Source organism: Antechinus flavipes, chromosome 4, assembly GCF_016432865.1.
Source record: "Antechinus flavipes isolate AdamAnt ecotype Samford, QLD, Australia chromosome 4, AdamAnt_v2, whole genome shotgun sequence".
NCBI classification, from domain to species: Eukaryota; Metazoa; Chordata; class Mammalia; order Dasyuromorphia; family Dasyuridae; genus Antechinus; species Antechinus flavipes.
The window spans coordinates 29,179,360-29,192,503 of NC_067401.1; the positions used below are offsets into that span (position 1 = coordinate 29,179,360).

General features: G+C 41.1%; 1 protein-coding gene across 5 annotated transcripts in view; it reads left to right on the plus strand.

Annotated features, from left to right (window-relative positions):
* Positions 1-13,144, plus strand: part of SSH2 (slingshot protein phosphatase 2) — a 228,519-nt gene that overhangs the window by 199,481 nt on the left and 15,894 nt on the right. For all 5 annotated transcript variants that reach the window (XM_051992246.1, XM_051992247.1, XM_051992248.1 and 2 more), the window contains 3 exons: positions 5,259-5,352; positions 6,270-6,398; positions 10,351-10,397. In XM_051992246.1, coding sequence (XP_051848206.1) covers positions 5,259-5,352; positions 6,270-6,398; positions 10,351-10,397 — 270 coding nt within the window. The remainder of the gene's footprint in view (positions 1-5,258; positions 5,353-6,269; positions 6,399-10,350; positions 10,398-13,144) is intronic.

The window sequence follows — 13,144 nt, forward strand, 5'->3', positions numbered from 1 at the left end:
CCCTTCTCCACAGATCTGAGAGGTATAGACTCTTCCTTATTTTCTTAATTTGCTTATAGTATTACCCTTTATGTCTAAATCATGAATCCATTTCATTCTTGTCTTGGTATGAGGTATTAGGTGTTCGTTGCTTAGTTTATGCCTACTCTTTTCCAGTTTTCTTAGCAATTTTTGTCAGGTATGAGTTTATCATTTTTGTTATATTTGGCCTATCCATGAGCAATTGATAGTTTTCCAGTTGTTTAGAGCTAACTTTATTTGCGTGAAAAGTGTTTTGTAATTGTGTTCTTAATAGTTCCTGGCTTTGTCTCTTAGCAGGTAAACTGTATTATCTGCAGTTATTTTAAATGGGATTTCTCTATCTCTTGCTGCTAGGCTTTGTTGGTAATATAGAAATGCTGATGATTTACATAGGTTTAAAATACTGTTATTTTCATTATAAATTATTCTCTTGTTCATGGTCCACAGCCAATCCTTGGTCTAATTTAAATTACTACAAGCATTTGAAAGAAAATAAAGTTCTTTTAATTCTATGACTTAAACTTATCATTTATCACTTAAAAGACAGGCCTTTCTTACATTAAGTGCAAATCAAACATTTGCAATTGGTTGTAGGAAGTGATAGGCATGTTAAAATATCTCTCTGAGGCATCCTGAGTTGGATCAGGGCCCAAGATGGAGTTAATGTTTAAAGGTCAGTGTATTGAAGTTTTGTATTAGTATTTTGGGAGCTTTTTAAGATTTAGTTCCTGATAATAAAATTAATCAGGATGTTTACTTGCTCCAGATTGATCTTTGTGGGTTTGTTAAGTGCTTTAAAGATGAGGGTTATTGGTTTTTTGGCCTTGTGGACAGGATTCACCCTTGAAAATTCCTGTAATTATGTCAGAAGAGTTCAACACTAGAGAAGACTTGGTTAGATTGAAAATCTGTGTTTGATCTTTTCAGGAAAACTGAAAACTCTTAAGAATTCTAGAAAAATAGTTGGATGAGGTTATTGATAGGAGTCATGTTCTTGATTGATGAGTTGGGGACCAATAAATAAGCATTTAGAGATCAGAGTGTTTCTGAAATTCTAGAGTAGTCTTTGATCAAAGATTTGTTTACCTAGAGTTAGTAGTCATAAACCAGACAGTGAATATAGACTTGGAGTAAAAAACTGAGGAAGCAGGAATAGGGAGACAATCCTAGAACCTCATCATTGACTACTTAGTCTTGGCATTTTTGTTCAGCAGCTTAGAGGCATCACCGAGGAAATCACTTAAAACCAAATATAATGTCTTTCTATCTCTGTCTCTCTTTCTCTCTCTCTACCCTCCACTCTCCTCTCCCTTCCTACCCAACCCCTGTGTCTGTCTCTTTTTTTCAAACCCTTCCTTCCCTCTCCCCCAATACACACCAAGGTATCCATACTCTCCTTGAAATTCTTTTGTTGTTACTTCTCCAAGTATAGGTTCTATCCTGCTATAAAAATCTCCTCAAGGGCAGGGGTTAGTTAATTTTATACTTGTTTCCCCTGTGCCCAACTCAGAGCCCACACTTGTTAAGTATTGTTAAGTTGAAGTGAACTGGGACCTTCCCTGAGCTCTTCCCTACTTGTTTGTAGTCTGTATTTAAAAACATGTTGATGTTAGGGTCTCCAAGGTCCACATCCGACTTGAGTTGTAGCTTTGTATTTCCTTGGGCCAGTAAGAACATGTTTTGAAATATAAAATAACTTCTATTTGTCTTTCCTAAAACCCTAATTTAAATGGAAAAATCTTGCTAGAGTCACAATTTAGTTACCTCTGAACCATAAACCTTCCTGGAAAAGCTTTTTTAGCAAATGGAGAACATGGATGCCAGAATGAGATGAGCACTTCAGTCACATATACTTGCTTTTCCTCGATGAAAGCCAAAAAGCATAAAGCAGGAAGCTACTGAGTCTAGACATCCAGCTAGCCCATTCATGCCAAAGCCCAAGACTTTGATAAGAAAAACAAATGGTTGGCATATGCTGTTTCAGCTTTGGCGAAAAATCGGAGAGGGAAAGTCAGAATTTTAGTGATGGACTATCCCATGGAGACACTGTGGCTGAGTGTCAGAGAACGTCTGTGGGTGAGAGCCATCAGCCTAAAGGTTTCAGGGGGAAGTGAAGAGCCAGAGCAAAAGGAGCTCATAGTTGTGGGGTGAGAACGTCCATCTTTAGAGATTGCTAGAGCTATTTTTGTAGCCAGTGATAAGGCTGTCAGCAGCAGGAGTGGGCAGCATGCCTAAGGACTTAGTCCTTCTCCATTTCCATGTAAGGACGAGTCCAGCTGATACCTTTCTTGGATAGGTAGGGAGGAAAGACAGAACAGAGAGAACACCACTGCGTTTGGGTCCCTCACATGCAGCATGGTGCGTTATGACTCAGGGTGCAGTCAGATGAGCCTGTTGCCTTGTAAGCAATTGGACATCCAACTTCTCTAGTCAAAGTTCCAAGAATAATTTTACTTTATCATAATAATAATTGTGATTTTCCCCAAAGTGCAGACCTCACCTTCTCATTTCTTCCTACTTAAGAAACTCTAGGGGCTCCCTATCGCCTCCAGGAACAGATGCGCTCTGCTCTGTTGACATTCAGAGCCCTTTGTAAGGTGTCCCCTTCTACCTTCTTACATCGTCCTACCTCCTCCCGGGTGTCCCATGAATAAGACCCTCTCCTCTCAGCTGTCGACGGTTTCTCAGACAATCTTTACCTGCCTGGCTTCCGTAAAGTGCCATCTCCTACAGGAAAGCTGTCCCAGTTCCTCTTATTTCTAGTGTTTTCCCTCTTAATTATTTCCTATTTATGCTGATGATATATGCTTGTCTCCTTGTTATCTCCCCCATTCAATTGTGTGCTTCTCTTTGTATCGCCAGTACTTAGCACAATGCCTGGTGCGTGGGGTTTACATTTAGTAAACGTTTATCAACTTTTTAAGGGGGCAAGAAATTCAAAGGAAGCCACATAATTTTGTTCAGATCCTGGCTAAACCGATTGAAAGTCAGCCATATTCTTCTGGATGCCGCTATTGAGAAGAGAAAACTTGGGTTCAGAGCCCAATTCTGACAATGATTGGCAGTATGAGGGGGTGGGTAAAAGTCAGAGAACCTCTGAGAGCTTCTGTATCTTCATCAGCAAAATGGAAATAATGATGTTTATAGTCTGTGTTGTCAGGACAGTGCTTTGTACCACATGAAGGGCTGAGTGTCAGCTGTGATGGTTGCACTTAGCTCAGTTATTGTGTAAGCATCTGGGGCACATCTTAATGACCTGCTGGCTGAATTTCATTTCCAGAAAGAGAATGGGTCTTAAGGTCATAGATTTAGCATTGGAAAGAACCATAGACATTATCTAGTCCAAATTAGCTAATCTGGTTCCTCATCTAAAGAAAGTGAGATCCTCCCAGCACTGAAGAATAAAGGCAGAGTCTGACCCTCGAGGGCCATGTTTCAGGCTGGACATCAGGGCTGTCCCATCTCCCCCAGAACACTCTGTGCCAAAGCGAGCCGAGACCACGGAGGGCATACGGCATTCCCCCATGGCCCCGATGAGGATGTAGCCCCAGACGAAGATCCGGGGGCACACTCGAACAACAGGAGCCATGTTCTTCTCCCACAGCCCTTATTTCCCTTTGATGCCCCAGTGCCCGAGGCCTCTGCCCTCCCTTCTCCTGTTAGCTGACTACCCCTGCTCAGCCTCCTCTGCTGCTCCTTCTTCCAACACATCCCCCGATCTGGGGGGACACAGACAGCTCGTTTTGAGCTATCTCCTCTCTTCTTTAGTTGGTGATCTCATCACTCTCGTGGTTCTATTATTATCTCCCTACAGATGACTGCCAGCTGAGTCTCTCTCCTGCACTTTAATTCCTCAACAACAAATGCCTGTTAGACCTTTGGAACTGGAGATTCCCCGAGTCCGAAACAGTTCCTTCTCGTTCCTCTCAAATTTACCCTTCTTCCAGACTTGCCTGTTTTTGTCCAACCTTCCTGTGCCCAGTTTTGGTGTAACCTCATTTCCTCACTGTCACTCACCCTGTGTATTAAGTCAGCTGCCAGCTTGTTATTTCTGTCTCCACAACATGTCTGGTACACATTGCCCTCTCTCTTTACACAGTCCCTTCTGCCACCACTCCTCCCCCCGGGCAAGTCCTCTTCCTGCCTCCTCTGGACGACTGGATTTGTCTCCTAATTAGTCTCCCAACCTGGAGAGCCCCTCTAAACCACCCTCCTCACAGTGACCAGAGTGATAGAGTAGACACAGCATGCCCTACTCAGTAAACTCCAGCAATTCTTACTACTTCTAGGATCAAATAGCCGTCTGCTGAATTCCTGCATTTCCCAGTGCATGACTCAGATTTACTTTGGGGGACTCTTCCCTATTTTTGCCTTTCACTGCCAGCCTCCCTACCATATATTTTCTCTCTCTTCTCTGGAACCCTCAGGGCTCTTATTGTATATTCAGCTCCCTTATCATGTTCTTCCTTGTTCTGTTGTCTTTTACCCAGTTGCACCAAGAGCACTGTAGCTTGTTTATTCTTATGCCAAAAAATTTAGAGCTAGAAAATTGGGACCTGAAGTAGGACAGTTTCTTCCCTAAGATCCTACAAGTAGTAACTAGTAGTCTAAGGTCTACTAACTAAGTAACTAAAGTAAGACTAAGTAAGTCTACTAGTTACTAAGGATACCAATCCAGCACTGGTGTTTCTTCCAGTGAGCTATGCCTCCATCTCCTAGATCATAAATTTGAAAACGGAAAAATATGAATAAACCATTAATTTCTTGGAGTAAGCAGGACAACATTGTATATAGTAATAGCAATATTGTAACAATCATCAACTGCAAAAGATATAGCTACTCTGATCAATAGTAATCTACAACAATTCTAAATAAACTCATAAATGAAAATGTTCTTCACCTCCATAGAAAGAACTGATAATAAATTCACTTTCTTTACTTTATTGCCCTTTTATTTTGCAATATGGCTAATATGAGAATGTGTTCTGCATGATTTCTCATATATAATAAGAATCATATTGCCTGCCTTCTCAATGAGTGGAGAGGCTGGAAGGAGGGAGAAAATTTGGAACTCAGAATACAAAAATTAATATTAATAAAGAAAAATTAATTTTTGCCGCCTACCTCAGTAATCAGGTATGCTCTAGCACCTTGCCAATATTGTAGTGTTAACCAAATCAACCTGTGCCTCTTTTGTGGATCTCCATTTAAATGATCACCATTTCCTCTCTTTTCAGCCCAACTGAGCGAGAACGCACAGAACGGTTAATAAAGACCAAACTAAGGGAAATTATGATGCAGAAGGATTTGGAAAACATCACATCCAAAGAGGTAAGGAACCTTAGTTAAAGGATGGAATGATGACATTTGGAGATTAGGGATGAAGGATAATAGTACTTGTTGGATGACTAGGGAGTGATATGATTGGGAGTAAGAAATTATATAGCATATATTAACACAATGCAATGCTGTAGATATGAAATTTTACACATTTGGATCTCTGCCAATTCTTAGGAAGAGCTATATAAATGTATTAATCAAAAAATACAGAATACAAAATGTGCTGGGTATAGTTATTTTATTTTATTGTGAAGAGGCTGAATCCTATTCTGTAATTTTGCAGTTGAGTTATTGCTGACTCTAGAATGACTTGAAAGTCCTGAGAGAGAAAAGCTAAGCCTCTAAGGACCCACTTCCAAAAGAATAGGGGTTCTATTCTCTTAAAGCATTTCCTTAACAGACAAAGGGGGCGAGGTTGGGGGGTGGGGGGGAATTAAATCAGTTGTTTGAAATGTAACTACCTGTGGCCAAAGAAAGAAGGACCAGCTGTAATTCAGTGTTTACTTTTCACATCTTTTGTATCTTTATCTCTACCTATAGAACTTAGTCAACATCAATGCCTATAGTCATTCATTTAGCAACCATTTATTATATGCCTGTGTATTTAGAGCACCACAGTATGGAAATATAAAAACAAACATTTACTTTTATTATTACTAATATTATTATTATATTAGACTCACAGTCTAATGGGCATATACAAATAGGCATAATCAGTAGGCCTATATAAAAATGATCTAGTAAGCATATATAAATAATCATTATACAGATATCATGTAGACATTAATTGCTTCTGTGTATAAGTCAGCAAGTTGAAAGAGAAGATAGAGTGTTGTATAAAGTAATTAGTTTTGAACTATAATTTTGATTAAAAATGTAAGAGTATGTGAACCCCATTCTCTGCTCAGATACGCACAGAGTTAGAAATGCAGATGGCATGCAACCTGCGGGAGTTCAAAGAGTTCATAGATAATGAGATGATCGTGATCCTGGGACAGATGGACAGCCCCACCCAAATCTTTGAGCACGTGTTTCTGGTAAGTGCTGTCCCTTGTCCAGCCCCCCATTGGGTTCAAACCTCTTTTTTTCACATCCTGGATATGCCTGGGGCTAGGCCCACATAGACAGAGATCTCCCTGAAGATGAAGAGTAACATGCTCTTTAAATCCCAGAGACTGTGAGGTTCCCTATACAATGCCTGAGCTCCCAGTGATGTGGTACAATATTACAGCCACCATTAGACAAACTGGGTTACATGCCCCAGCTCATTTTTTCCCAAATGTTAAATGTCTTCCACTGTGTTATCCATGGCAAGAGAAACTACATCATGGAAATCCATAGATGATCCCAAAAAAATTATTTTAGATTTTACCTCCTGCCACAAAATTCTCTACCAGAAATGCTAGCAAAGACCTAAATGGGCTGGTTTGAATGTTACTTCTTTTACAATATTGAAATGACTGAAGTGAAGAATAACAACATCATAGAACTATAACCTCAGGAGGAGACATCTGTTCTACTGGCCCCATTTTATGGAGAGGAAACCTGTATCCTCTGACTCCACAGGGCTGAGGGGCAATAGAAGAGAAAAGAGATGGAAGGAAGATAGGACTTAGATGCTCCCCCGAATGATTCTGAGGTGGTCCCATCAGACTGAGGACACTCAGGTGCCCTGAGGTATGAGTCTTCCCTAAGAGCACGTCTGCCTCATGGAGTCAAGTTCTGCTTTAGGCAGCTCTGGAACTCCTGGACAAGGAGTGCCTTGGAAGGGGCAGGGAAGGGGGTGCTCCACTTCTTCCTTTAATATTGTCCAGTGTTTGTTGCCAGCTGTGAATGCAGATCCCACTTCTAGCCTTGGCATTGACCTTTCTATACATGAAGTACCCGGTTTTGTTGGCTGATCTGCCTACTTCCCTCAGGGGATCAAATTCCCTGCTCTTTTGAAAGGCCCCATACAGTTTGGAAAGAATTTGTGTGTTCTCTCTAGAAAGCTCTGAAAGGCCCTGCCCCACCATCTCTGCACAGCTCTGCCATAGTTTCCACAGTGGATGTCCCATCTTCCAGAGGGTCCTTTTGACCAAGAGATAGCCCTGGATTTTATATTGTTATTTTCACTATCTTTAGTTGAAATTAGTGTTTCTCTCAATTGTAAATGTTATCAACAGACCACGGTATTGTGTCGTGACACAAACAAGGATAAAACCAAAAGAAATTCCATGTCTCATAACATTTTCCTACATACTGGACAGCTTGGAATACTTTTTTGGGAAATAATAATGGAAAATCTAGAAGCTTAATTTTTTCCAAAGCTGTGAATATTCCCTTGTCTTCTGGAATGGGCTTGTTCTTTCTCTATCCAAAGCACTCACTGCAGAATGGTTATGGGAAAACCACCAAGGATCTCTGACTGCTAGTAGGCTGGTGGCCTTAGCTTCCTTCTCTCTAAGATGAGGCTACTGGACTTCTAAGAGCTCAGAATCCTCTGAGTTCTATTTCTGCTGCTTTTCCTTGACATTTACCTCCTTTTGGGTATCACCATCTCATCGGTCCAAAGGGTACTCTTTCAGGGCATCTGTGCACCCTTGGGTTTCCCAGAAAACAACAGGGAAAAGTCATCTTATTCCAGCTACAAATTTGGGGTGTTAATTTTCTTTAAAGGCAACTCATCTTGTATAGAGCTGCTCCTCAGGAGCCACTTGATACAAGCGAGATAGCAGCATTTCTCTCCCCCATTGGAGAAGTGTCCATGTCTGTGGATTCATGCAGAAAGTTGTATTTATGTGGAAAGGGTTTGATTGGTACAAAGAAAGAACTTAAAGGAAATATGTGGAGGTGGCCTGGTCATCTTCAGCAAGAGAAGCTTCATGAGATCCTCTTCTGAGGCTCCACCCAAAGTCGGTCTTCTGGGACTTTGGACTTGATAGTGAAGCTGGAGAGGAAGTGGAAAACTTCTGCCAAAAAACCAAGTGGTTTCTGGGTGAGGTGGGCAAGGCCCAGAGATGTTGGATACAGCCAGCAATTTCATGCAAAAGTGGAAAAAGAAGGACAAAGTCCCTGAGGAAAAATAATCTAGATGAAGGTCAATACAGGAGTCCTCACTGGAAAATAAAACCCAAAGCAGCTCCTAGATTGTGGGCACCTTCACTGCAGAGAAAATGCAATGGGTGATGAAAAACTCACAAGATAAACACTGGAGTGAAATGTGGCTCCTTTTGCCACTTACTTGGAAACAAAGAGGCATCAGGCTCCCCCGAGGGAGAAGCTGTTTGGCATCAACAGCTGCTAAGAGAGGGAAAAGGGCAAAGAAAGGGCCTTCCCCAGACTGGTTTCTCACAAGATCGCTGCCATGGTCTTGGTAGAGGAGTTCTGAACCTGATTTGGGTCTTGGGCCACCGAGAAAAATGTAGGGATCCTTCTCCAAAGCAGAATTTAGATGCATAGCATCAAATACATAGATTACAAAGAAAATCAGTTCTATTGAAATACAATCCATAGACTCTGATGAAGTGTGAGGTAGCAGGGAAACTAATAACTACAGGAGGGGTGAGTGCAAATGATGTTTTGAGATATCTGCAATGACAATTATTTTATAAGAAAATATTTTGGAGGCAGAAGTCACAGATTCTACTAAAACCACAATTGTTTGTTGCCTCCATTCATGATTTGAAAGAAACACTGCATTTCTGTTGAAAGTCAGAAAATTAAAAATAAAGATGTAATTTTTTCCCCATCCAGGCTCCCAAATCCTCTGAAACCTATCCACACATCTTTCAGCATGGATGAAGGGGGATGTGTTCTATAGACCCCAAATCAAGAACCCCTACCTTACTGTGGGTATCCCAGTAGTGGGATACTTTATATAGTTGGTGCTGTCCATTAAGCACTTTGGCAGGCACCGATTAGGATGTCCTTCTTGGATTTTGGCTAGAAAGGTTGTGTTTCTGGAAAAAGTTCATTCCTAAGGCTGCTGTTTTCGAGAGTTTTCTCATTAAATGATTTAGGCCAGGGTATGATGATGAAAGAAGAGAGAGAAAATGGAAACTGCACATTTTAAAAATGAAGATTTTCTCCATTGTATGTTATAAAGAAGATAAAAACCTTCTTGCATAGAACTTCTGAAAATGATGCAAATACCACAGCAAAATTATGTCCACATATGTCAGGCTGAGTCTGTGGAAGGGCCCACAGCCCACTGGAACTGACCCCAAGGTAACCCTACACCCTGAGCAGCTTAGCTGGACTTCACTTAGTCATCAGCTTACTACATACACATGTCTTACTTTTCATACGACTTTGTTTTCCTGATAAATTCACAAGCCATTTCCAATTAATTCTTTCAGTCAGCTGACTAGTGCTGGCTTCCTGGTTATAGATTCCATCCTGCTCACTATTCTTAGGAGCTTGGTTTCTAAACCTAGTAAGAACTGATTGTCATGTTTCTCTGCCCCCCCCCTCCCAATTTACTGTGGATTGGGGCCCTTTGCTGTTCTTGCCTTCTTTTTAAGTTAGTTATAATTCTAATCTAAGACTAAGCACACATAGCTGTCATGAACATTGCCATCTTTTTGTGTACAAATCAAATGAGCATGAATCTGATAGGAAAGGTAGAGTTGTCCATCTCCTACTGGCCTGTTCCCAAAAATGGAAATTTGAGCAAAGAGTTGATGTTGTTTCCTAGGGAGCCTCCCCCACCCTCAGCTATTCAAATTCTCTTCTAGGTTGCAACACTTCTTATTGCAACACTTAGACCTGTATCTGAATCAGTCTCTGAATTTTGAAATATTTGCTTTGTTTCTTTTCACTTTTCCCATTATAACTTGTCCTTTCCTGTTTTCTGGGAGAATCATGATCATTTACCCTCTGTCGTGCATGAGATTGCTTAAGCATGGCCATGTCATCCACCATCTTTTACTGTCAGAACTCTGTAGTGCCACACTTGTTTTTCTTTTGGGGCTAACGTTACCTAATTTTGTTATTTTGATTGTCTAGGGTTCAGAGTGGAATGCCTCCAATTTAGAAGACTTACAGAACCGAGGGTAAGCACACAATCCAGTGCCATCCTATGTGAAAAACTGGCACAAAAATCCTCATTTTATTTGACTTAGTGGCATTCTTTATTATTCTAGAAAATACATCTTTCATCCCATCTATTACTGCTTTCAACTTCAACTCATGCTCAGTAATACTTTAAAGCTTAACTTTCATGCTTTTTCAACCTTTTGAGGCTATAAAAGGGAAGATACATAGTTTGGACTAAAATGATTTCAAAAAGTAAATTTAACTCTTTGATGTCATTTAAAATTTATTATCACCATCAGATTCCTTCCTTATTTAGGATTATAAGAACAAATTTTTAGAAATGAGTTTATAGCAGGTTTTGTTAACAATAATAAATAAGCTTCTGAAACAGGGCACATCCACCTACCCTACATTTTCATATACCTCTGAGTAGTAAGGAGAGTTCTATTTTACCAGAACAACAAGGACCGGATGAAGGTGACAAGAAGCAAAAAGCCAACTATCTTCCCTTGTTATGTTTCCTGTCTACTGCCTACGGGGTATTAGTGGAGGAACTTATGCTTTCAAGATTGGTTTTGGGATTAGTAATCACCAGAGTTCCTTCCAATTCTGAAATTTTCTGATTTCTCCCTGACTGCCAGATTAGGTATCAGATCAGTCACATCAAAGAAGAGAAAATAGTGCAGGGCTCTTGAGGGCAGTCCTCCTAGAGAGGGGTGGGAAGCAGGATGTGAGAGCTGGCTGGCCAATCTTTCGGACCACACTATCCATCACTGCTGTCCTCAGCACTGGGAAACTTGCTAGAAAAAGGCCTCAGTCACTTTCTCATCCACCCCCAAGAACACAGAGAGCTGTGAGACAAAGTCCCTCCAAGCAAAGAATTGTCATGAAAAGCCCCTGACTGAGTACTTGGGAATGTGAGGAAAGGGGGGTTTGAAAGGATCAGTGAGAAAAAATGCGATCAGGCCTCCCTTTGGAAAGAAGAAGAAGGCAGCCGAGAAGCAGGCGGCCCTGGGCAAGGCTCTGGCCTCAGGGTCTTTATATCTGTAGATTGCATCTGAGGTCCCTTCAGGCAGACAGAACTCTCCTGATCCTATGAACACTTATCCATAGATCATCAGTCAGCTAAGAAGCAACATGCCTGCCGTGCTAGGTAGAGGCAAAAATGAGACGCTCTCTGGGGGCTTACACCCATAGGACAAAAACAGCCCAGGAGAGGAGGCAGGGAGGACACTGGTTGTTGGGAGGAATCAAGCCCTTCATTCTCTAGGGAAGAAATTGAAAACACAGGGTTTTGTAACTAATGTTACAAAGATCCATTTTGAAACTCTTCCTGGATTCCCTCAGACCCCTAATCAATTCTGAAGGTGGTACTGTTTAGCATTAGTACTGATGGCCTGAAAAGAGGAATTGAGGTCATCAAAATTAGGGACAGTTCTAAATAAGGCAGAGTTGCTAATACCTTAGAAAATGAGAATACCATTCAAAATGACCATGACCAATTAGATAGTCAATCTTACCCAAACAGGATGTGCTTCCAAGAGGATCATGGGGTACTCTAGGGGGAAAGAAGCAAAATAAACACAGGCTGAAAGGAGGAAGAGCCTGGCTGGGCCTGTTCAGGCAGAGTGGAAATTAGTAGCATAGTGTCATTGGAAGAAAAAATGGGCAGGATCCTTTGATGTATTAAAAACTGTGACAAGTTCTTAAGTGTTACAGATGGTCCGGGTCACAAGTTTGAAAGGATGTTTGAATCTCAGCTTTGGTGCTTCCTACTTCTGTGTCCTTGGGCAAATAAGTCACTTACCTTTTCTGAGCCCTTCATCTCTTCTCTTTTAAAATGGCAGAATTGGGCTGTTAGTTGTATGTGTAGGAGCTAGAGCAGGGCTAAGCTAATCTTCAAGGAGTGACTAACAGCTGGTTATAGGAGAAGATAAGAGTTAGAATTATGAAGCCTAGCAAAGGGAAGGCTACATTAAACACTTAATTATTTTTCAAGTCTGCAAAAGTTTTGTATGAGGAGGATGTAGACTAGATGTTTTTTGTGTCCATAGAGGCGTGGGGGGAGAAAGAAGGAAATGGGCTTCTATGAAAGCAGGAAAAATATTGTTTGCACAGCTGGACATTAAGAAAACAAGGTGATAAGATCCTGCGATGGATAATTGAGGGTAGGTTGTGTGGTCTCCAGCCCTGGTGATACTCAGAAAGGAAATAACCAGCCCTCCACTTGAGATGGTTTTGGTCTTTCCTAAAGAATCTTCCTGGAGGCAGGGCCTGGACCCAGTGCTTTCTTGAGCCCTTGTTTTCTAGCTCCTATTCAATAGGAGAAGCATAGTGTAGTGGAGGGAACCTTGAGTTGTGTTACTATCCTGAGGTGACTCCTGTGTGACCTTAGATACCCCAGCCAGCTTCCAGAGACTTTTCATCTCTTAAGTAGAGGAGGATTGGAGCCGCAATTAAAACAGTGCTTAAGTTCCACGATGCTCTCTGATGTGCATCTTTGTTTTTAACCTCCAGAAGTAAAATGTAAATTTTGGCGAAGCAAGCCCATCAGATCTTCCTCATGAGAAGAAAAACCCAAACTTCTGACCTATCAGTATTTCTCTAATAGCTTTATTTAGAGTTGAGTTGTTGGCTTTTGTAAGAGCCTTTTGTCATTGAAGATCTTAGGGATATTAATGAACTTAGAAACTCAATAATGTATCTGTCCACTAAGAAAGGGATAGTGTGCTCCTAGGTTTGTATTGATAGAAGGATATTCTCA